Source organism: Sinocyclocheilus rhinocerous, unplaced genomic scaffold, assembly GCF_001515625.1.
Source record: "Sinocyclocheilus rhinocerous isolate Xijiao unplaced genomic scaffold, SAMN03320098_v1.1 scaffold1406, whole genome shotgun sequence".
Taxonomy (NCBI): Eukaryota; Metazoa; Chordata; class Actinopteri; order Cypriniformes; family Cyprinidae; genus Sinocyclocheilus; species Sinocyclocheilus rhinocerous.
In genome coordinates this window covers 2,049,108-2,071,816 of record NW_015647095.1, presented here as the reverse complement: position 1 = coordinate 2,071,816, position 22,709 = coordinate 2,049,108, and the positions used below count along the sequence as shown (strand labels likewise).

At 36.0% G+C, this 22,709-nt stretch overlaps 1 protein-coding gene across 2 annotated transcripts in view; it reads left to right on the top strand.

The window, feature by feature from the left end:
- The window catches only part of LOC107708856 (rho guanine nucleotide exchange factor 25-like), a 74,850-nt gene that overhangs the window by 42,633 nt on the left and 9,508 nt on the right, over positions 1 to 22,709 (top strand). For both annotated transcript variants that reach the window (XM_016513223.1, XM_016513224.1), the window contains 7 exons: positions 9,695 to 10,002; positions 11,033 to 11,143; positions 17,068 to 17,192; positions 18,453 to 18,519; positions 18,872 to 18,975; positions 19,201 to 19,270; positions 22,199 to 22,288. In XM_016513223.1, coding sequence (XP_016368709.1) covers positions 9,695 to 10,002; positions 11,033 to 11,143; positions 17,068 to 17,192; positions 18,453 to 18,519; positions 18,872 to 18,975; positions 19,201 to 19,270; positions 22,199 to 22,288 — 875 coding nt within the window. The remainder of the gene's footprint in view (positions 1 to 9,694; positions 10,003 to 11,032; positions 11,144 to 17,067; positions 17,193 to 18,452; positions 18,520 to 18,871; positions 18,976 to 19,200; positions 19,271 to 22,198; positions 22,289 to 22,709) is intronic.

Below are 22,709 nucleotides of genomic sequence, written 5' to 3'. Positions count from 1 at the left end.
AATGAGAAAGTATCAAGTAGACATTACAAATTGTAGCTTTAGAAAAAAATATTTTATTTTATTCAACTTAAAATTTATTAGGTTACACATAAAAATTTAAGCTACAATGGCCTAACATAGCCTAAACTATGGCACATAAAAGAAGATAATTTGAGAAACATCTCAGTATTTTTTGTTCATGCAATGAAAGTTATTGGTAACTAAAACTTTGTTACCAACAGTCGTCTTCTTTTATGTTCCACAAAAGAAAGGTTTGAAATGACATGTGGGTGAGTAAATGATGACAGAATTAAAAAAATTTTTTGGGGTGAACTATCCCTTTTAATGTTTTTTTTAAATGAAATGATACTCTAAATAAGAAACTAAATCTGCCAGCAGGTGGCGGTAAATGTCTTTGAGTCATTCATTCATTCGAACGGCTGATTCATTCAGGAATGAAGTAAACGGCTCTCTTTATGAATAGGCTTTTGAATCATTGGTTCACATGATTCGTTCAAAACGCGGAAAACTAAAAAAAATTAAACACCTCTGTGTTGCTCGGAGACGCACAACAGGTCTGCTGTGGCTTTTTAGATAATATTTTCGTTGGCAAAATTGAACAAAAACACACAATATTGTGTTTAAAATATAACACAATATCAGCTTCTTATTTACTGAGCTGTTTAAACTCGTGATATTCAGGACAAAATCAGCACTCAATACTGCTCTCCCTGCTCGTGTGATATCGTATGATATAAATATGAGACAAAAACTCATACGGGGCATTTTTTGCCCCCAATATCTTGAATTGGCATAGCTGCATTTATGGAGTTGTTGCCCTGCATCATGTTTGTCAACAGTCAACTATATGAAATGTAAGATGATGCACAGTTCTGGGGGCGGGGCCAGTGCGTTAACTGCGTTAAAATATTTTAATCGCGTTATTTTTTCATAACTAATTGATTAAGTTAACCTGTTAAACTGACTCTAAATTAAGTTTTGCATTGAATGAAACAACAATTTGAATTATTTATATAAATCACATATTTTATATTTTTTTCATGACAAAATCCTAAAACTTTTTTTTTTTTACTGCTTTTTCTACATGTTCTACTTCCTAATACTATTTTGAAGTTTAAATTAAATTTTGAATCCCAGATTTTCCACATTGGTCTTGTAAGGTCCACACACTTGGTCCAAGGAAGGATTATTTTAACTACATCATCATCATGTATTGTACTTTTAATTCCAGATGTCACATGAAACTGAGTGTCATTGGTCAGATCTGAATTACTGCTACTGTTTCAGTGCAGTCTGAGTGTGTAACACCTGATGCTGCTCTTGCAGTTGAGCCTTCACAGTCTGCTGTGTCATGCGCATTAGAGACCCCAGTTCTGCTGGGGACATTTTCTAGATTCAAGAATCAAGGCCTATTTATTTCATTTAGTCTATAAAGGCACAGTGACTATCTTGCTGATATATAAGCTTGGCAAACAAAGAAATATTTCCATTTCAGAACAAGGGATGTCATTCCCTTAGTGAAACGTTTTTTGCTTTGATCTTCATTAAAAAGTACGTTATGCGCTTCTTCCTCAGATAACAGAGTCTGGAAAGTTTTTAGCAAGTGTCTTAGAATCTGCATTAGCACAGAGATTGTGAAGCTCAGAAAAGGGAACAATCCCTTCTGTTGCACCAGACTTCTCATAAAGACAGGGCTCAGAAGAAAGTGAGAGAGATTTAGAAGAAAGAAGAGGATTGTTGAGAGAGAGATGGCAGAATCAGAAGAACAGCACAACATTAGCTGATCACTGGGGACGAGGAGGGTTCATGCTTAATATTTTGCTTAATTCAGCTTTTAATTATCAATTTTGTTGAAGCGGTGCAGTCATCAAAATGCCTCTTTGTAATCTCTCCTGGCTCTCAGACACACCATTACAGAAATGAGTTCACACACACACACACACACACACACTTCAGACTGACAGGAGAGCAGTTTTTCATTTCAATATTGTATCCCCTCCCCTCCTCTCCTTGTCAATGTCAGAGTGATGGAGAGAGACACACTTAACCCAGTCAGAAAAACATCTAGAACGCCTTTGCAGTGCCGGATGGGTATTATGTTAATTCCCTGGATCCCCAGTTGGCAAAATGCTGGGTTGTCTTGATGTAGCAAAACTCCTGCATCATTGGAGTTCAGTGGCAAACCAGGGGCGGAAGAGTGGCCTGATTGATGTGACATGGAACACTAAGAGCTTATTGGTTATGCTGTGTTGGTTGCCATGGTGAGGGATGCAGGAAGTAAATCATGTGATAAACCATGAGATACCAATACCATTGTATCCAACTTTTTCACAGTACAGTATGTTTTACAACATTTATTTCTCAGAAGCCTTGCATGTGTGTGTACATATGCATTGATCTTAATCTTAATTTAAGAATTGGAACCTTTTAGTTCATGACTGTGAATAGGAATGACAGGAAGAGTTCACTGAAATATATTTCAAAGAAAGTCATGTACCTAAAAATAAATACATAAATAATACAAAATCATGAAATAAAAATTTAATTATATATAACGCTAATTTTGAATAGATTATATCTATCTATCTATCTATCTATCTATCTATCTATCGTATTCACCATGGTATTGATGTCATTTAATTGATATATCATTCTAAAATATAATGAAATATTAATGTATTTAATAATTCACTGAAATATATTTCAAAGAAAGTCATGTACCTAAAAATAAATACATAAATAATACAAAATCATGAAATAAAAATTTAATTATATATAACGCTAATTTTGAATAGATTATATCTATCTATCTATCTATCTATCTATCTATCTATCTATCTATCGTATTCACCATGGTATTGATGTCATTTAATTGATATATCATTCTAAAATATAATGAAATATTAATGTATTTAATAAATACCATTTACAGTATGTTGTATTTCAGACATTGATTATTAATAATTATATGGGAGATTCCCTTATGTAGTGGTATGATAACGTTACAATGATAACACGATAACACTGAAAAAACGTAAACTACATCTTATTCAGTTATTTGAATTTCAATTCCTTCAGTTCAAATTTGAATTAAAATTCTGCATCCTGTTGCCTGCCTTATTCTGAAATTGAATTGAATTTAAAAGTCATTCTCTTTTCAGTTCGACATGATGCTCAGCTGTAGATTGTGGGACTGAGTATATGTTGCAGGCCTGGAGTCAGACACATGTCACATGAAATCAGACTCTTGCAAACAGCAAGTCCTTTCCATAACATTCAGATGCCTGCAACAATGCATGCACAGGCGTCTTATTTGTTTTCCTACAAAGTTATATAGAATTGTTTTTGCTGTCTTGTTTGCAATCTGTTTTCAAGCGATATAGTGTGTTAGGTTTTTTTTCTCCGTCTCTTCCTGTATCCACTGTGCCTTAAGCTTGTGTTTGTTCAAGACCTTTTCCCTTCCCTCCTATTTTGAGCCCCTGCTCTCCTCCATCCATTCATCTCTCCATCTCAGATCCCCTTACACTCACCCCCCACTCACGCTTTCATGTTGACTTTGTTGCTGAGGGCCGATGAAACAGCCCACTGGCCGCTCTGAGCTGAAACACATGCTCTCCAGAAATTATGGTTGGGCCTGCCAGTGGGGGGCTGTGGGGAATTCTGTGTTTTCTTCCGTCCAACTGAGCCAACCTTAGATAACTGTTCAGTCTCCGTGCAGGGTTGTTTTCACTGCGCTCTCTGGTTTCCGTCTCGCTCGGCTAATGTGTTGTGTGGGCACTCATTTTGCTGGAGAGGTTTCCGGTGATGGAGACTGGAGTTTCGGGGGCCCGTGGCTCTCTGCCGTGTGGACAAAACAGCATGTTCTTTTTGTGTAGTAAAAGGCTGTTCGGTAGCCCTGAGGTCTGGGAAATCCAATAACCTGTTAGGTCTGTTTCGCACCTAAGTGTTTTTCTGCCCATATTTACAGGTTACAGAATTCACACTGTGTCTGCTTTCTGTTCAGTAAATCGGACTGAATTCAGATTGTTTTAGCAGTTTATCGCTACAGTTTGGGCTTTGGGTTGTGTTCTGTGTAGTTAAATTAACATTTTAATGTAAATGTGATCCCACTCCTTATGGAAATTAGGTTTCACAACAATCAAGGTTGTAATATCAATAGCTATTCTTTATAAATGGGCAGCTCCCGATTACCATTTTATATTTTATGACCATTATTAAAAGAAATATTCAATGTACTAACAGAAACCACTTGATGTTTCCAGATAGAACTGAAGCTTCAATAACACACTGCGTTCGGAATTGTTTTATTGCTCAGAGGTTACTCTTTCATGCCTCAGGAGATCTGGAGATCTGTCTAATTCGGTGTTATTTTAGTATGATAGTTTAATTTTTATTTAGAAATATGTCCATGTAGCTTTAATGAAGTTTTATTTCAGTTTTAGTTTTTGTAATTGTCGTACTTTATTTCATTTCATTTTATTTTATTTCATTTATTTTAATACATCATTTTATATATATCAATTAGTTGTCAAAGCAACATTTCTGTTTTTCATTTAAATATTTTACAAATTTCATCGAATATTTATATTTTATTTAATCTCCAATTCAATTATCAAACATTATTTTTTTATATTTTAAATAGTTTTATAGAATAAATATTTCGTTTTTCATCATTTCAATTACCAAAAAAGATTTATAATCATTTTAATTCTTTGTTTTCTATTAGTTTGAAATTTTTTTTTTTTTTACAATCAACATATCTCAGGTATCAAAATTTCTTTGGAGGAATAAAAATAGATGCAAATGGGAAAGTTGTATATAAAGTATGTAAAACTATAAAGTCAGTGTAAATGGCAGGGATAATTTGGTTTCAGAAGAAATTAATGAGAAATATTATAATGTAGTTCATATTAAAATTTATTTTTTCTTTGTAGACTGACATTTTGTGAAGCTCTGAAAATTGCTGGGATCTCCTAATGTCTAGGAAAGTGAGATTACTAGGATCTTTTTGTCAGGAGAAAAATCTGAGACTCATGTTTTCTATTGCTCTCCATTTAACCATACTAATGACTGAGATGTTAAGGAGATCTCATTTGTAATTTTTCTTTCCCATGAAAAATGTACTATATATTCTGGAAAAAAATACTTACAGGGTGTACTGTTTAATTACAGTGTACATATACAGTTTTAAAGGATGTTGCATAAAGAAATCTCATTACATATTCTCTTTAGTTTCCTCTTTGCTGAAGCTATCTAGCTATTAAGAAAAATCCGTTCTAATGTGTTGAGCACTCAGTCAGTGCCATATTAAGAGGATCTCTCTGCGCACACCACCAGCACTCAAGCGTAGCTCTGCAGCTTTCAAATCAGTTCAGCTCCTCTGTTTACCAGCAATCAAAATGGAGCATTTCTTCCTGTAATTTCAGCCTTGCTCTACATAGTGTGTGTTACAGTTTTTCAAAAAACCTTGGGTCTCCATTTTCGTGCTTTGTTGCATTGCATCACGTTACTTCAACAAATACCCAGGTTTTTAAATCTGCATGTGGGGATATAGTGATGGATAACGCATTGTTTCATGTGGGTGTCACCGCTAATTTGTGGAGGATACGGTTAGTAGTGGCTGCCAGTTCCCAACAGCCTTTAATTCCTGATAAGATTCAGTTCCCTGCTTTAAAAAACAAAACAGGGTAATGAATTGGTTTTTGCTTTTTCATAACTGCCACTCTTCCTTAATCCGTCGGGTCCATACCCAGTGTGGAATGAAACCGTTCCTCTCTTTTGTGTCCCGTGTGGAGACACAGGAGGAGCAGTCTGGCATGTTGTTCACACAGAGAACTGTTCCCCTCTGAGCACACAGCAGCACAGTATCAGGAAAGCAGCTTTGCCCTGCTGTTTAGCCAGCAATAAGAGTTATAATCCTTCCACTTTAGGTTCTGCTGAATTCCATTTGGGTTGAGGTCAGTTCCATTATTACACTGTTTATTCCCCGACGAAAGTGGAAAGTTTGTGGATTAGATCACGACAGGGGTTGTTTCTTTGTGTATCAGCACAAATTCTAGGTCAGTTCTGCTACACAAAACATTAGCTTAATAAATTAGTTGGACCTCTGCGTTGTTCTCTCAGAACCCTTGTGTTCTGTCTGGAGTCTGAGAGACCCCTAGGCCATTTTAATAGCTGATGTTGCATCATGGATGTTATGCTACTTATGCGTTGGGTCCCCCAGACGAATATTCTCTGATTAGTCTACACAGTACAATAGCGCATTTTATGCTATTGTTGTGCAAATTTACCCTCTTCTTTATTTTATTGCTGAGTTTATTACCGTTGAGGCTTATTTCTGTCCACTATCATCAAAGATGACTGACAATTAGCATACAGTTTGGATTGGAGGTACGGTTCTGTACTGGGCAAGAACTCCCTTTGCATCCATGCAGCCTAGAGCAGGCAGAGCAGTGATAACCACCTAGGGTAAACAGAACAGAACCAACATAAATGTATTGCAGATATCATTAATGTTCAATAATTTATTGTACACATTTTAGAAATTAGTCTGATTCAAAGGAGAATCAGAAGGCCGAATCCTGACTGGACGAGAGGAGCTGGGGATGGAGGATGGTAATTAGCTACTGAGCAATGCAAAAGCTGCTGATAATACTGAAGAACCTTATATATGAATGCTGAGATAGGTGTTGTATTCCTATAGGTAGACGTGGTTCAGCTGAGAGTAAGCTGATGCGAGCTTGACTGACGTGACCTGCCAGAACTAACGCTACACTTGATTTTTGAGCCTAAATTGATTTTTGACTTAATTCAAAATAACTCACAATAATTTGACACGTAATCAAAAAGAGGTTCCTTAAAGCAAAAGTTTAACCAAATATGCAAATTTGATGAAAATTCTCTCATCGTCAGGCCATCTAAAATGTAGATAATGTTTCTTTATTGGAACAGATTTGGAGAAATTTAGTATTAAATCACTTGTTCTGCAGTGAATGGGTGCCGTCAGAATGAGAGCCCAAGCTACTGATAAAAACATCACAATAATCCACAAGTAATCCAAATGACTCCAGTCCATCAGTTAATATCTTGTGAAGTGAAATCTGCATGTTTGTAATAGCTAAATTCATTGTTAAGGCATTTTGATTTTAAATAATGATTTCTGGCCAAAATAGTCCATAATAAGCCTTTTTTCCCCAAAAAACTTTTTGAGTCTCAATTAGTTTTGATGTGTAAGAAAATGTTTTTTTGTAACGGACCAATAGAAAGCATTTTATATTCATATTCAATCACTTTTGACCCAGTCTGTGCTTAAACTTTTGAATCCAAATTTTTTTTACATAGTTTTCCAAACAAAACCATTTGAAGCGCTTGCAAAAAAGTTTTTCTTAAATGAAAAAGGTTTTAAGAGGAAAACTGATTGAGACTCAAAACGTTGAGGCAAAAAAAAATACTGGTTTGGCTTTTTTTTTTTGGATACACAATAAAGACAAATAACTAACTAGTATTCCAGATAGTTGTTTATTTAGATTTTTTATTATATTTGTTTGTGTTTTTGCTGAAATGACAACCACTGTAAGTCACATTTCACACTAAAAAATTAATGTCTAATTTGTGATTAGATTAAAGCTGCCTACTGAGTTTTCAGTTTATCAAAATAACATTAAAACAATTTTAAGGGGAAACTAAAGCTTAATTTCATAAACACTGTTAGAGAAATACTGGTTTAGCAATGGTATGTAGCAGGTACTGACACAGCCTGACATCTGGGCACAGCACTGCGTGTCTCTGGGCAAAGTGTGTGTGTGTTTGTGCCGTCTTGTCAGGCTGTGTTCGGCTGAATCAAGGGGTCAACCAGGGGCTGGATTAGACGGGTGAGAGACTGAAACATGCGAAGCCTGTCCTTGCTGCCGCTGATAACCTCAGACAGCCACTGTTCTGGGTCAGGAAGAGAGTAGTGGGGGGCGTGAGGCACAACGTAGAGAGAGAACAAAAAAAGTTGGTGACCTTCCTGTGGACGAGGATTAAAGTGTGCTTCCTGTGCACATCCCCCCCTGTTCTTTTCCCAGGGTCCCTCTGACACCAGCACCGCAGTCTCAGCCTGAGCCTCGACTTTGGGGCGGGGTCTATATTTAGCTCTCCAGGGTCACACGACTGCTTGGCTAACCAGTGTAGCTTCTCAAAGTCTGCCCTAAACCAGTTTGAGTAGTCCTCATGTGATTAACACTAACTGGGATGTGCGGCACGAGGCCTGTCTGCACGGGTCATGTACTAACACATGCACACACACACACACACACACACACACACATACACACACACACACACACACACACACACACACACACACACACATGCATTCAGTAATGACAGCGTGCAGGTTGTATACTTAAACCTCTCACACAAAATTTCCATTGAATTCACAACAGGTGCATATGCACATGATTTTGTTCTTTCCTTCATACTAGTGTTGATGAATATGTTTTTATTTAAAATGAAACAGTTAGTAATTACTAGGATATTACATTCCTAAAACATCTCCATTGAAGTGTTTATCCATAAACTATAGTTGTACGTCACTCTTTTAGTGCATCCTTGTGCTTCATAAAGAAAAGATCTTCAAGTAAAGCAGAAAGATCTTCGAGTAAAGCCAAGTGTGGCATTATCAAAACCAGTTGATGCACAATAACCTCCTTTAGCCTAGACTCAATTAGTTATTTTGGTTTTATGAAACTTACAATGAAATATAAAGCACATTATTTTTGTTACCCTGCAATAAGTAAGACTTTTTGTGGAGTCAGTGCAATTTAATGTTTAATTGAAAAGCTCCATTAAAAATATCAATTTCCTAATTCCAGTTTGGGACAATTTACAACAGTGGCATTTTTGATATGGGAAAATGAAATCAATTTAAGGTAATTATCTCAGAATACAGAGAACATAATATTTCTTGTGTGACAATTTTATTTAACTGTGTGTATTTTGAATATGCAAAGTGCTAGCAAAGGAGTCAGCCATTTTATTTTCAAATGTGTTGTTCCCACCAAAGAGTGAAATGAAATACAGTATATAATTTGAGATGTGGTAGAAATTACACGGTATTGAAAATGTTCATGAATGTTCATGTTTTATTATCCAACATTGATAATAATAAGAAATATTTCTTGAGAAATCATTAGAATGATTTCTGAATAATCATGTGACACTGAAGACTGGAGTAATGGCTGCTGAAAATTCAGCTTTGCCATCACAGGAATAAATTCCATAAATAAAAAAATAAAACAAATCGATAAAAATTGAGAAAACTATTTTAGTTACAATTATAAATTGTAATAATATTTCACAATTTTACTGTTTTTACTGTAATATTGATCAAATAAATGCAGCATTGTTGACCATAAGAGACTTCTTTCAAAAAATGCACCCTAAACTTTCGAAAAGTAGTGTATTTAAAAATCTGCAAGGTCAAAAGTGGTCAAAAGAAACTAGTCACAGGCCTGAAGTCTGAGATGGGAAAAATGCTTCACAGTGCCTCAGCTATGGGCCATATTTAGTGTTATAGTGTGTTTATGTAGAGTGTGTTTATATATAAGGCAGATTTATTTTGTTTTCCCTCTGCTGTCGTGCTCTCAGATGGTTATTCCCAACTTAATTCCTCTTCCATCTCTTTCTCTCTTCCCTCTCTCTGTCTGTACAGACTCATACTCAGCCGCTGGCAGTGAGGGCAGTATCTCCACCTCGGTGGCCTCTCTGCCGCCCCAGGCTTCAGGCAGTTCAGCCCCAAACTCCCCAGGCTCCCGTCGCTCTGTCAGCACCCTGAAGAAATGGCTGACCAATCCAGTGCGTAAGCTGAGCGCCGGGGCGACCGGAACGGCCAAGGGGGAGCGGCAGGTCCGCAGACTGGAGGGCAAACCCCCACCTCCACCCGCCAGGAGCAGCCAAGACCTGGGCAGCCCACAAACAGAGGAGCAGTTCACCATCCTGCCAGTCATAGACAAAGACCTGGTGAGAAATTGTTTGATGTGTATTATTTTCCTAATATAAAATTAACACTCAAACGAGGGTTATCATACTAAACGCCAGTTTACACCAAGAACCATAACTATAAAGATAAGCATAACAGTTTTGTTATCTGTTGCTTTAAATTCTTGAGCTTTTTTTAAAGTTGATTAAAGTGGATTCTGATTAGATGTCAATGTTTTTATCATTAGTCAGCTGAAAAAATCCTCTGTCATTATCGTTATAATTGGAGTGTGAACCTCCCTATTCTCATAAAACTAGAATGATTTTTAAAAGTTCATCTTTATCGTCATCATCAATGTTATAATTTATATTTTTTTGTCCTTAAAACTAAAACCATAAAAAATTCTGTTACTTGAAATAAAATAAAAAAAGATATATATATAAAAATCATATTTTATGTCAGCTAGTTGCCAAGGCAGCATTTTCATTTAGTTTAACTTAAGTACTAAACTAAACTAAACTTTAACTAGAACTTTAACTATAATAGATATATCGTTTCTCATTTTCATTTAGTTTAACTTGAAGTACTAAAATAACGAAAACTAAAATGAATAACTAAAAATGAATAAAAACTATATAGACATAAAAAACAAAAACTAATAAAAATAACAAAATGACTAAAACTTTAGCTGAAATCAGTTAAAAGTGAAAACAGAAAATATAACAATAAAACAAAATTTAAAATATTTAATTTTAATCAGACTCTCACATAAAACATCAGTTTACATCACAGTACAGGTGATCCTATTTTTCATTACGGCGTGTGAATTGCACCACACTGTGCTGCCAACTGCTCGCTAGAGCCCTGTGGTTTGCCTATGAACTGTTCGATGTAAACTTTAATCACTGTGACCCTCTAACACACCCACTCGTCATAGTCACACACACAGAGAGAGGAATTATGGGTCAGCTTTATTTTGACCTGAGTATTGATGTTTATGAAAGACCGTGAAGTTTGTGGTTCCTGGTTCTTTTAAAGCAGTGTTGTGTGTGTGTGTGTGTGTGTGTGCAGGAGTGGAGAGATGGCCTGCCTGCTCTCGACGACTGTGATCCAGGTGTCCAGCAGTCCTACAGCTTCCAGTCGGACTCTCCACAGGGATCCACCACACTAGGACAAACACAGGTAAGTCAGATTCACAAAATCAGACTTTTGGCTTCATTTTGAATGTTTTTTTAAACCACACACATTTACATTTATTCATTTAGCAGACACTTTTATCCAAAGCAACTTACAATTGAGGAATACAATAAGCAATTCATCATAAAGAGGCAAATAAATGCAGGAAGTGCTTGCAATACAAAGTTTCAGTCATTGTTCCGATTAGTACAAGATAGACAGGGAGAGATTAAGGAAAGAGAAAGCAAAGTTTTTTTTTAAAGATGAAGTCAAATGGTGATGAAAGAGATGAGTTTTCAGGTGTCACTTGAAAATTGTCAGGGATTCAACATTCCGAATAGGGGTGGAAAGTTCATTCCACTAGCCAGGAACGGTGAACGAAAAGGTTCTGGAAAGTGATTTTGTGCCTCTCAATGATGGTACCAGGAGGCATCGCTCACTCATAGATCTCAGGCTTCTGGAGGGAATGTAGATTCTCGAAAGTGAGTTGAAGTAGGAGAGTGCTGAGACTGTGGCTGTTCTATATGCAAGCATCAATGTCTTGAACTTGATGCGAGCTGCAACCGGGAGCCAGTGCAAGGAGATAAAGAGAGGTGTGACATGGGCCCTTTTGGGTTCATTGAAGACCAGTCGTGCCGCTGCATTCTGAATCATTTGTAGAGGTTTGATTGTGCATAATGGAAGTCCAGCCAGAAGAGCATTGCAGTAGTCCAGCCTAGAAATGACAAGGGCCTGGACAAGAAGTTGAGAGAGGCCAGATGGTCATTTGACTGATGGGTCATTTGTTGCCAGGCTCTCTCCCACAGGTTGAACCTTTAAACATGAAAACACACATTGATTAAACACACTCTTCGTATATTATTCTTGTAAAGTGGGGTCCAAAAGACTTCTATTTTGTATTTTCTATTTTAATACATTTTTATATAACAAATTAATCTGCCATTCAAAAGTTAGAGGTCAGTAAGTTTTTTAATGGCTTTTATGCCTACCCAGACTGAATTTATTAAATAAAAATACAGTAAAATCTGTAATATTGTGAAATATTGTTGCAAATTAAATGTACTGTTTTCTATTTTAATATATTTTAAAATGTCATTTATTCCTGTTATGACAAAGCTGAATCTTCAACTGATTTGGCGCTCCAGAAATATTTATCATCAATGTTGAAAACAGTAAACTTTTTTTAGGATTCAAAAGTTCAAAAGGACAGAATTTAATTAAACTAAAAATCTTTTGCAACATTATAAATGTCTTTACTGTCATGTTTGATCAATGTTAATGCATCATTTCTGGATGAAAAGTATTAATCTCTTTCAGAAAAAAACAACATATTATCATGTTAATAACAAAACAATTTCAGTGAGAAATTAATTTGGAACATTAACACAAATCTATTTATTCTGGCATCTTCTTTCTAGTGCTAAAATGATTAAATCTCAGGTTTTCAATGTGGTCTGACATTTTGGACCCCACTGTATATTTTTGCATGTGCATGTACACTATCTGAGCCAGAACACATAAATGAATACAAAACACTGTGCACAACACAAACAATCACAATCACGATAGCCAGAAGAGAGTGAATGTAAATCCAAATTGATGGCTAAATGCGGTAACATTCATCATTCCATCAGAAGGTGAGTGATGAAAGGTAATTATGACCAGAGGTGCAAAACAACAAGGGGAGGAGACTGAGATCTCAAGCACTGTGATTATAATCGGAAATTAATTCATTACAAAAACAACATGAACTTAAAGTCTAGACATGTAAGTTATATGCTGCTTTATATTTTTGTGTAAAACCAGAATACAGTGGCCGATGGTGAGATTTTTATTAGTAAATTCCCCCCTTAATAGCTTATTCAGGTATTTCTGTCTTGTAGATGAAGATGTTTACTTATATTTTACTGGAAAACAAGACAAACTTTTGCAGTTTATATTGGGTTTAACTACTTGGTATTGGTGTTGCTCTTCAGTGTTATGTGTTACTCTGTAACTTCCTGCCTCTCTCCATGGTGAGGCTGAGGTGTAGTTTATATCGTAGTCATTTGTGTCTCTGATTCAGCTCAGCTGACACCCCACTTTGTACCTGACACAGAAACATTTGCTGTGGGGATCCAGCGTGAGTTTATTATTTGTTGGCTAATGGAAAATTCCTGAATGAATATGTAAGCACTTCTCGGATCCGGCCTGTCTCCTGGACAGAGGAACGCAGCACATGTTTTGTTTTATTCCTCACACAAATGGAGGTCTGACACAGCACTTTGAGCGAGGAACCGCTCATGGTATAACCATAACACGAATCCATACATTTTTTTATGTACCGTACATAAAAATCAGGGGAAAAGTAGATTGGATTACCTCGCTCTGCTCGAGCTAACTTGAACAATTTCCTGTAGAAAAACAACAACCAATATGATCTTTCTTTTTATTAAAGGTCCAAGTAAAGACTTTGGGGTTCTGGGTGGAAAACAAGCCATGGAGATAAAAAAAAAGGGTAAAGTGCAGGAGTGGGGGTTCTCTTGCGGGCTGTGCCAAAAAACATCTGGAAATGATCTGAGTAGACCTGTGAGCCAGGCAGGAGTAACCACACTGCTCTAAAACACACAAACACCACCCTGCACCAGAAAACAACACAATAGTTTAATGTGCTGTAATACTCAGACAAGCTTGATGGCACGAACGTATCAACAAAGTGTGGGGCGTAACACTGGACTACAACACAGCATGATGAAGCAATACAACACAATATAAACATGATTTACACAACCGTTCAGAAGTTTGGGGTTAGTAAGTTTGGATTCTATCTTTTAATTAAAATAATATTTTAATTAAATACTATATTTAAGCAGATTTAAACTGTTTTCATCACTGATAATAATGTTTCTTGAGCACCAAATCAGCATATTAGAATGATTTCTGAATGATCATGTGACACTGAAGAGCGTCTTCACTGGAGTGATGATGCTGAAAATTCAGCGCCGCCATCATAGCAATAAATGAAATTTTAAAATATATTAAAATAGAAAACCGTTATTACTGTAGTAATCAGTATTACAGTTTTTAATGCATTTTTAATCAAATAAATGCAGCTTTGGTGAAACTTCTTTCAAGCATATTTTCAGATCTTACCAACCCCAAAGTTTTGAATGATTGTGTACATAAAAATTCACTAAGGATCTTCATAAAATAATAAATTGTAAAACTGAGTCAAATTAAAATACGAATATCATAAAAATTCATTTGCTGAACATTTTTTTTTTTTTCAAACTTTTTTCTGTAGACTGGTTGTTCTTTTTCATTCAATTCCAATGAATGAAGGGTGAAGCTTGCAAGCTTCAAAAAGAATGCAAAGCATCATAAAAGTGTTTGACTCTAATACTATTTCAAATACTCTAAAGCCATGCAGTGGCTATTTATAAAACCTATTTGTTTTATTTGAACATATCAGATTCATGAAAAAATCATTCAGACCAGTTTTATGAACTGATTCATTAAGACAAAATAAATAAATAAAACAATTGTTCACGATTTGGTACTCTAATGAATGTAGCAAGGAGATGCTACATCTAGAACAGATGTCAAGATTTTCAGTAATTAATGGTTGAAGATTCAGCTTCTAACAAAGCAATTGGCTTCAGAAGACATGGAATTCAGTGCAAAAGTGATATGAACCACTTTATGGTTCTTTTGGATGGCATTTTGATCTGGCCCTTGTTCTTGTAACTGAATGGAAAAGAGCAACCAGTACTTATTCTTAAAAAACATCTCCTTTTGTGTTCCACGGAAAAAAGAAAATCACACAGATTTGGAGCGACATGAGGGTGAGTAAATGATCAAATGATGCAAGGAACTTCCGTTCATTGTAGTCCACATCATTTTGGAATAGATTGTGTCACATTTTTCTCACACACAACACAATAACACCCTTATAAGCAAAGGAAGTGCTTTGTAAACTCCTGTAAACAAAGTGGAAAAAAGCGTTAACATAATAGATGGATAGAGATGTGCTCTCCATCACAAACTCTGAGCAAAGGAATCCTTGCTTTGAGGAGGATGTGTGACGTTATAGTGGAAGGAGTGTATTGTGTGTCAGAGAGAAAGAGAGCGAGAGACCGGGGTCCTGAGAATGAAGATAAAGTGATGCTTCACAGGTGACTGTGACGTTAACCAAACAGCTAAACAGCTTTGTTTAAAGGGCAGATCTTATCAGCGCTTTAGTGCATTTAAGGAGCAGGGAAACACAACAAATGGGTGTAATTGCTTTTTTGTTGTTGTAGTTGTTTGTAGAAATGTTTTTGATTCTAACAAAGCGATAATATGTCTGTTGATGTACAGTACACTACTGCAGACACACTGCAGGGAAAACAATGACAAGTGGTTGTTTTTGTCTGCAGGTTATTTGATGTGGCCTTTACCCCTACCGAATAATCATTTCTTCATTACCTGTGACTGTCTTCACTTCTCTGGCATTGATTTAGTCATACAACAGTGGTTATGCATAATATTTTATGCCACAGAGTGTTCTGTGTCAGTTAGATGACAAGCACTATTGTGTGTGGGTGCATTTTGCCTATATTGGTACCAAATGGTCAAATGAATGTGCTAAATGATGCCTTAAAGGTTAGTTAACACCAAAAATGAAAATTCTGGCATCATTCATTCACCCTCATGTCATTCCAAACTAGTGTCACTCTATTATTGTTTATATATTATTATACTATTTATTAATATTTTGAATTAGCTTTTATTTTTTATATTTTCAGTTTTCATTTTAATTTTAATTTGTTTTAGTAATTTTGCTATGTGAATTTGTCATTTTTATTTATAGTTTTTTTATATATATATTTTGATTTAGCTTTAGGTTTTTTGACATTTAATTGATTTGTTTTTGTAATTTTAGTACTTCAACTTAATTTGCAGTTAGATGTCAAGGCAACAATTCTTAGTTTTTTTTCATAGTTTTCATCTAATATTTTATTTTATTTCAGTTATTCAATTAACGAAAAAAATGGTACAAGTTTTAGTTTTAGTTAAAAAATAACAACACTGTTTCCAATCCAAACCTGTGTGACATAAAAAGATATTTTAGGAAATGTCACAGTATGTTTTTTTCTTTGTCCATACAATGAAAGCTAATGGTCAGCAAAGCGGCTTGATTTTATGGAATAGAAATGTAATTTGTTTAGTAATAAATCACGTATGAGTGTGGAACATATCTGAGTGATTTTAGCACAATGCTTTGCAGTTGCACAATTTTATCTTTTACTAGGCAAAAATTGTAAGTTATAAAAGAACGCCATTTCACAACAAGTTGCATGATTTGATGTATTATTCATGTCTGTTGCACAAATAGTGTGTGGGAAGAGATACTTTTGAGATTTTAACGCTTTGTAGAAATAACAAGCATGACTACAAACAACTGTGAGGGACGTGACAAAGTGTGAGGATTTATAGCATAGTTTATGTCCTAGTTTTACCTCTGATGTGGTTAACAAACACATTAACAAAGACAGGACGTCTTCAGACTTCCTCTTTCCGTCTCAAATTATTGAACAACTTGGGGGGCTGTATGCACATCTATCCACTACTAAAACAATGGTCCATATCAACCAAAACAATCTGACACAAGTTTCTGTGAGAACATTGTTACTTCATGGGGTCAATGGAGATTCAGGGTAGTGCATCTCCTCTGTCTCGTTGGTGTCATGATTATTGGTGAGTGCTGAACTCCTGTTATCATTCAGTCACTGTCACCAACCGACCCAGCGTGCTCTTTTCCTGTCACCTAGGCAACCTGAGCTATTACAACAGCTCATATCTTCCCAATCCACTCTCTCTCCTCTGTCCCTGCAGCCATCCCTGGAGTGAATAACATTTCAGCATTATGTCTCGTCTCTTATTCACAGTTATCCTCCTCTGTGTCTCAGATCACCCAGTGCACCAGCCTACAGGCTGACGACAATGGCTCTGCGTTGATGGATGACAACTCCAGCCAATCATCAGCCACCATAGACAGCGAAGAAGATCGGAAGAGTGCCTTAGAAAAAAGCATGTGTGTGTGAAATCTCTTTTATTAGCAGCTTGTGTTAAGTAACATAGGAACTTCTTATTTTAGATTGCTTATGTAACAGAAATGCTTCATTTAAAACTTTTTGATGTGGTATTACTTTGAGATTTCTGTTGCAATATTTAACAGAGCAGACATCAGATGTTCATTAGTACACCACAATCACGTCATCCGTGAAGGAAAATCCAGTTTAAGCCAGTAGGGGGTCATTAACTAGTTCAAGCTGGTCGACTAGTCACAACAGCTTAAGGAGATAAAGTTGGTTTTTGGATCATGGTAGCCGGAGGATCATGACCATCTTGGACTATCTAATGACTATGTTAGATCAGCTAATGACAAAATTGGACCTGCTATGTCCTGTTATGTTATTATCTTATCTGGCAACCAACATTTTTTCAATATAGTAATTTTTTTAGGCCAGTACCAGCTAGAAACCAGCTGCCAGATGGCCAACACAGGTCAAACTGGTTTTTGAAACATCATCAATTTAAGATCATCTTAATCAGCTAAAGATAATCTTAGACCAGCTAATCACCATCTTAGATGAGCTAATGATCAAGCTAATAACCATCTTTACAAGCTAGAAACCAGCTACCCGCTGACCAGGTTAAACTGTTTTTTGAAACATGATAGCTGCTAGACCAGATGAAGATCATCTTTAACCGACTAAAGATAATCTTAGACGAGCTAATGACCAGCTTGGACCAACTAATGACCATTTTAACTAGCTAGAAACCAGCTGGTCTTACAGGTGAAACTTTTTTTGTACCAGCTAAAGACAATCTTAAACCAGCTAAACATAATCCAGCTAATGACATTTTTGATTATCTTATAACCATCTTGGACCAGCTAATGACCATATTAACCAGCTAGAGACTAGCTAAAGATCACCTTAATCCAGGTAAAGCTCATCTTAGACCAACTAATTACAGTTTTAGATAAGCTAATGACCCATTTGAACCAATTAATGACCATCTCTGTGCGGCTAGAATCCATCCACTGTGTTCCAAAACACAGCTACCATCATAAACTGGATTTTCCAGTAGGAATATTCACACGTTCGATATAAAGGCCCTTCATCTGGTCCACAAATAGCTCCCAGATTATTAATATGCTGCGCCAGTCAGAACTCTGCTAATATTACACCCTGTATTACTCACAGCACATGTTTTGAGCTGTCAGATATTGTTAATGTATTGAATGACTTGATGAAACCAGTGAAAGCTGACCTCCTTTCTTCTGCAGGTATGTTTTAAAAGAGTTGATAGAGACAGAAAAGCTGTATGTAGCTGATCTAGGACTTATTGTGGAGGTGAGCTCAAAATATCTATTAACAAATCACATGTGGATTTGATCAACTCTGTTACGGAATGCTACCAATTTTCCTGTAATCTTAGAATGACTCGGATGCATTTCAGAGCATTTAATCACCACAGAATTTGATTTGATGCATCAACTGACCTGAATTCCTCTCAGCTGTAATACTGAACACAGTATAAATCAAAGTAATGGTGCCTGGATTTAAAATATTTGCAATATGATGATCTACATTTTTTTTATGAGAGTGATATTTTATCACACTTGAAATGCCTCAGATTTAATAATAAAAGAGTATTTGTATGGGTCATGAGCTTTGGAAATTCATCATGTTCTGTCTCTCAAAGGGCTACATGGCCTCTATGAATGCAAAAGGAGTTCCAGAAGATATGAAGGGAAAAGACAAAATAGTGTTCGGGAATATTCATCAGATCTACGACTGGCATAAAGAGTAGGTTTATCTGTGTTTGTGGTGTATATCACAAATCTGATAGGACTTTCAGTATATTCCTAAACCTTTAGACTGAATTGTCCTCAGCTTCTCATGGCCTTGCATTTTCTACACTGATTTTTTGGGGAAAAATCTGTGGAATTTAGTGCATGCAGATTCCATATGGTCCTGCTGATGACTTATGGTGGGCTCAATGTCTGATTCTCCCCTCTGTTCTGATCTTAGTTATTTCCTGGGTGAGCTGGAGAAATGTGTGGCTGAGCCTGAACGACTGGCCCAACTTTTTATCAAACATGTAAGTCTCTCTATTATTCTCGCTTTCATCTGTCTGTCTGTTTCTGGCAAGGTTGAGCAGAACTTCCTCTTGCACTGAGTAAACTGAGCTGAGAAAACACAGGGGTTTTTAACACGCACGCCTGTTTTAACACCCCATTTATTCTCCCATCATCCCACTCTATTTCTGTCCCCCCTCAGAGACCCTGTTACTGATACGGCCCATTTGAGGCTGTGTGTTTGCTTGTGTTGTGTCCATTGGCTCACAACCACAAGGGAAAAAGAGGCGGGAAAAGAAAGAGGAACAAAAACTAAAATTCGTAGATATACATTTGTGAAAAGTACTTCGCAGTAATTTGTTAAAAGCTACCACATGCTGTGATACAAGTTTTGGTGGTGAATCAAAGTGTTTTGCTTAAATGAAAAGCGCTGAGTTACTGTACGAAATGGCGTCTGCCAGCATCTGCCCTTTCTACCGTTTAATGAGCCTGAGCCCTTTGGGTAAGAACTTAAAAAGGCTTGAACCTTATAACAAAAATCTAAAGGTTGAGTCAAACTGTGAAACAAGCATAGTGGGAAATCGGTAGGTAATGAGAAACAGTAATGGAGGGTGAGTGAGGGCCAGACTGTCCCCACACCTTTTTTTTCCTTTCACAAACAAGACCTTCCCCCCTCTCTTTCTCGTTCCAGTTTCCTCAGCCTCTGCTCTCACCCTTTCTTTTAACTCATACAGTGCATAACAAAGTTATTAGACACTGAAGTTATGGCAGGACTTTCCAACTTCCAGTCATTGATGCGTAACGTAGATAAATTAAGATGATGGGTTGCAAAATCGTTCAGCTCGTCTCAGACAGTCTTATAAGGATGTCACTTTACTGAAAAAAACAAATTCTGAATTAGTATTTTTTTTGCTGTTTTCTTGTAAAAATAACCAAACATATTACATTAATTATAATTTTGAATTATAATAATTAATAATACAAATAATAGTTAGCATAAATGTAGCAAATAAGTGAGTTTATTCTACTATACAGTAGTTACATTTGTTAACATTATTTAATGCATTAGGTATCATGAACTAACACATTTTACAATAATATTAATGTGTTATTAATTTAAAAGCAAATTTAATACATTTAATTTATAAATATCCTATTGTCCTTTGTTAATTAGTGTTCATTCATAATTCTTTAATACGTTAATTTGTGTTCTTTCATAATACATTAAAGGGATAGTTCACCCAACAGGTATGGAACGACATGAGGGTGAGTAAATGATAACAAAATGTTCATTTTTGTGTGAACTATTCCTTTAATACTCACAGGGATTCAAGTTTTCCGTCGCTACGACGGATTTCCGTCAGTTCATAAAGACATTCACTTGCTTCATTCCTGAATGATTCAGCCGTTCGAACGAATCAATTGAATGAATGATTCAGTGATAAAATCAGTGACTTGCCGCCACCTGCTGGCGGATATAGTTTCATTTTTATCGTATACGAGTCAAATGTCACCTCGTATTAGGAAGGTTAATTTTTGATCAGAATTTTTGATTATTGATCAGAAAGTGCTCCTAAATTTTTAAATTAGGAGGACAAGCGCTCCTAATTACAAGAAGGAAAAAACTGCTCTTAAACTGGGTGTGTGGCATGGCTGAGGAATGGGGTTTGGTCGAAGAAAAATGTTCACTCAAAAGATTTTTTTTGCTTTAACCCCTGTACTCATATATTTAGAAATGTATCCAAAAATAATAAATATTGTAAAATATTATTCATTTTTAATGTGTGATTCCTAATGTATTATCTACTGTTAGCAAGTTAAACATTACAAAGTGTTACTGAAAACTGAAAATAAACTTGATTCAAGATGAAATCAGTTTTAAGGAAAGAACAAAAATCCTGATTATGAAATGAATTTTGTGCAGTGTCCATATGAAGCTCTTACAATCTCATTCAGTGTGTATAAGTGTTTATTTCTGTGTGTGAGGTAGTGTCCAGTTGTAACGTCCTACTACCTGAATGCAGTGTGTGTGAGAGAGAGAATGGGGCTCTGATTACATTGAGGATAATTGGGCTGAATTATACATGGCCTTCTGCTCATGCTCCTCCATCAGTGTTGTGTAATCTCTCTCTCTATGCCATCACAGAACGCTGCTTTTATACTGCAGACAAAGTCAGTTTCAGACTTATTAAACACTTACTGCAGCTTGAAAGTTTCCGTTGAATCACCTCTGTCATGATACATGTCCACCGCTCCCCATCTTTTTCTAGCTGCATTTACGTGTAGGATCAGGAATCAGTTTAGGATCAGTTTAGATCAGATAAACTACCAGTAGTGACCAATTTATCAATCTTTTTCTTAAATGTCTTTGACATATTTCCATAACAGTTACTGTTTCCTCTCATTGGCAACTATTTACTTTACTAATAGGATTTCTGGACATTAGATTGTACTTAATGAGTGTATATTTAGTAAATATTATCCCTTAAAAGCCACTTTCAGACACTTAAGGCACTCTAACAAATATATGAATGCCATTACTTTAGATACAAAAAAATCAAACTAGATGGATTGTGCAAACAAATGATGATAGAGCCTTTCTGAGATCTAACTGCAATGATTTCTATCTAATACAAGAGATTTTTAGTGACTGTATGAAGTCACTTTCCCTCAAGTCAATACAAATTTCCTAGTAGTTTCATCACATTAATAGTGGATATTAACTATGTTTTATCTCAGTTTGTCTATTATTTTATTATTCCATTATTAAATTTAAATTAAAATAGTATTAAAAAGGAATCACATTTTTAATGTGGTTTAAGTGTCCAAATACTTCTTGTGCAACATGCAACTATTACTACTCGGTATAACTATAAATCTATAAATACTTTGCTGTATAACTACTCTGCTGAGCTAATTCAGTCTGCCCTTTCTGTTTGCACAAACCACAGGAAAGACGGCTTCACATGTACGTGGTATATTGCCAGAACAAACCTAAGTCTGAGCACATCGTGTCAGAATACATTGAGACCTACTTTGAGGTAAGTGCATATGAAGTGCAAGCACACAAACACATGCATACACACTCAAGTGGAGTCCTCAAAGATGCACAGGTTAAGCGTGAGCAGGGGCGGATTTAGTGATTTGGGAGCCCCAGGCAAAATACAGGAATGGGGCCCTATACAATTTCACACATTTACAACCTTGAGGTTTCTTTCACTGTTGCTCGCTGCTGCACGACCGTGTCCCATAGTTGTGTCCAATCTTTTAGATTTTTCATGTACATGTTATAAATAAAGGATTTCTTTAATGTTGTAAATCCCTTGTTCATATTTAAACAGGTTATAATAGTATTAGAGTAGGTTGGACACTAGGTGGTGCGTTGGGGTAATTTTCACTATGCAATTGTCTACACAACGCAAGGCTGTCTAATTCTAAACTTTAAAATATAAATTTATTTTT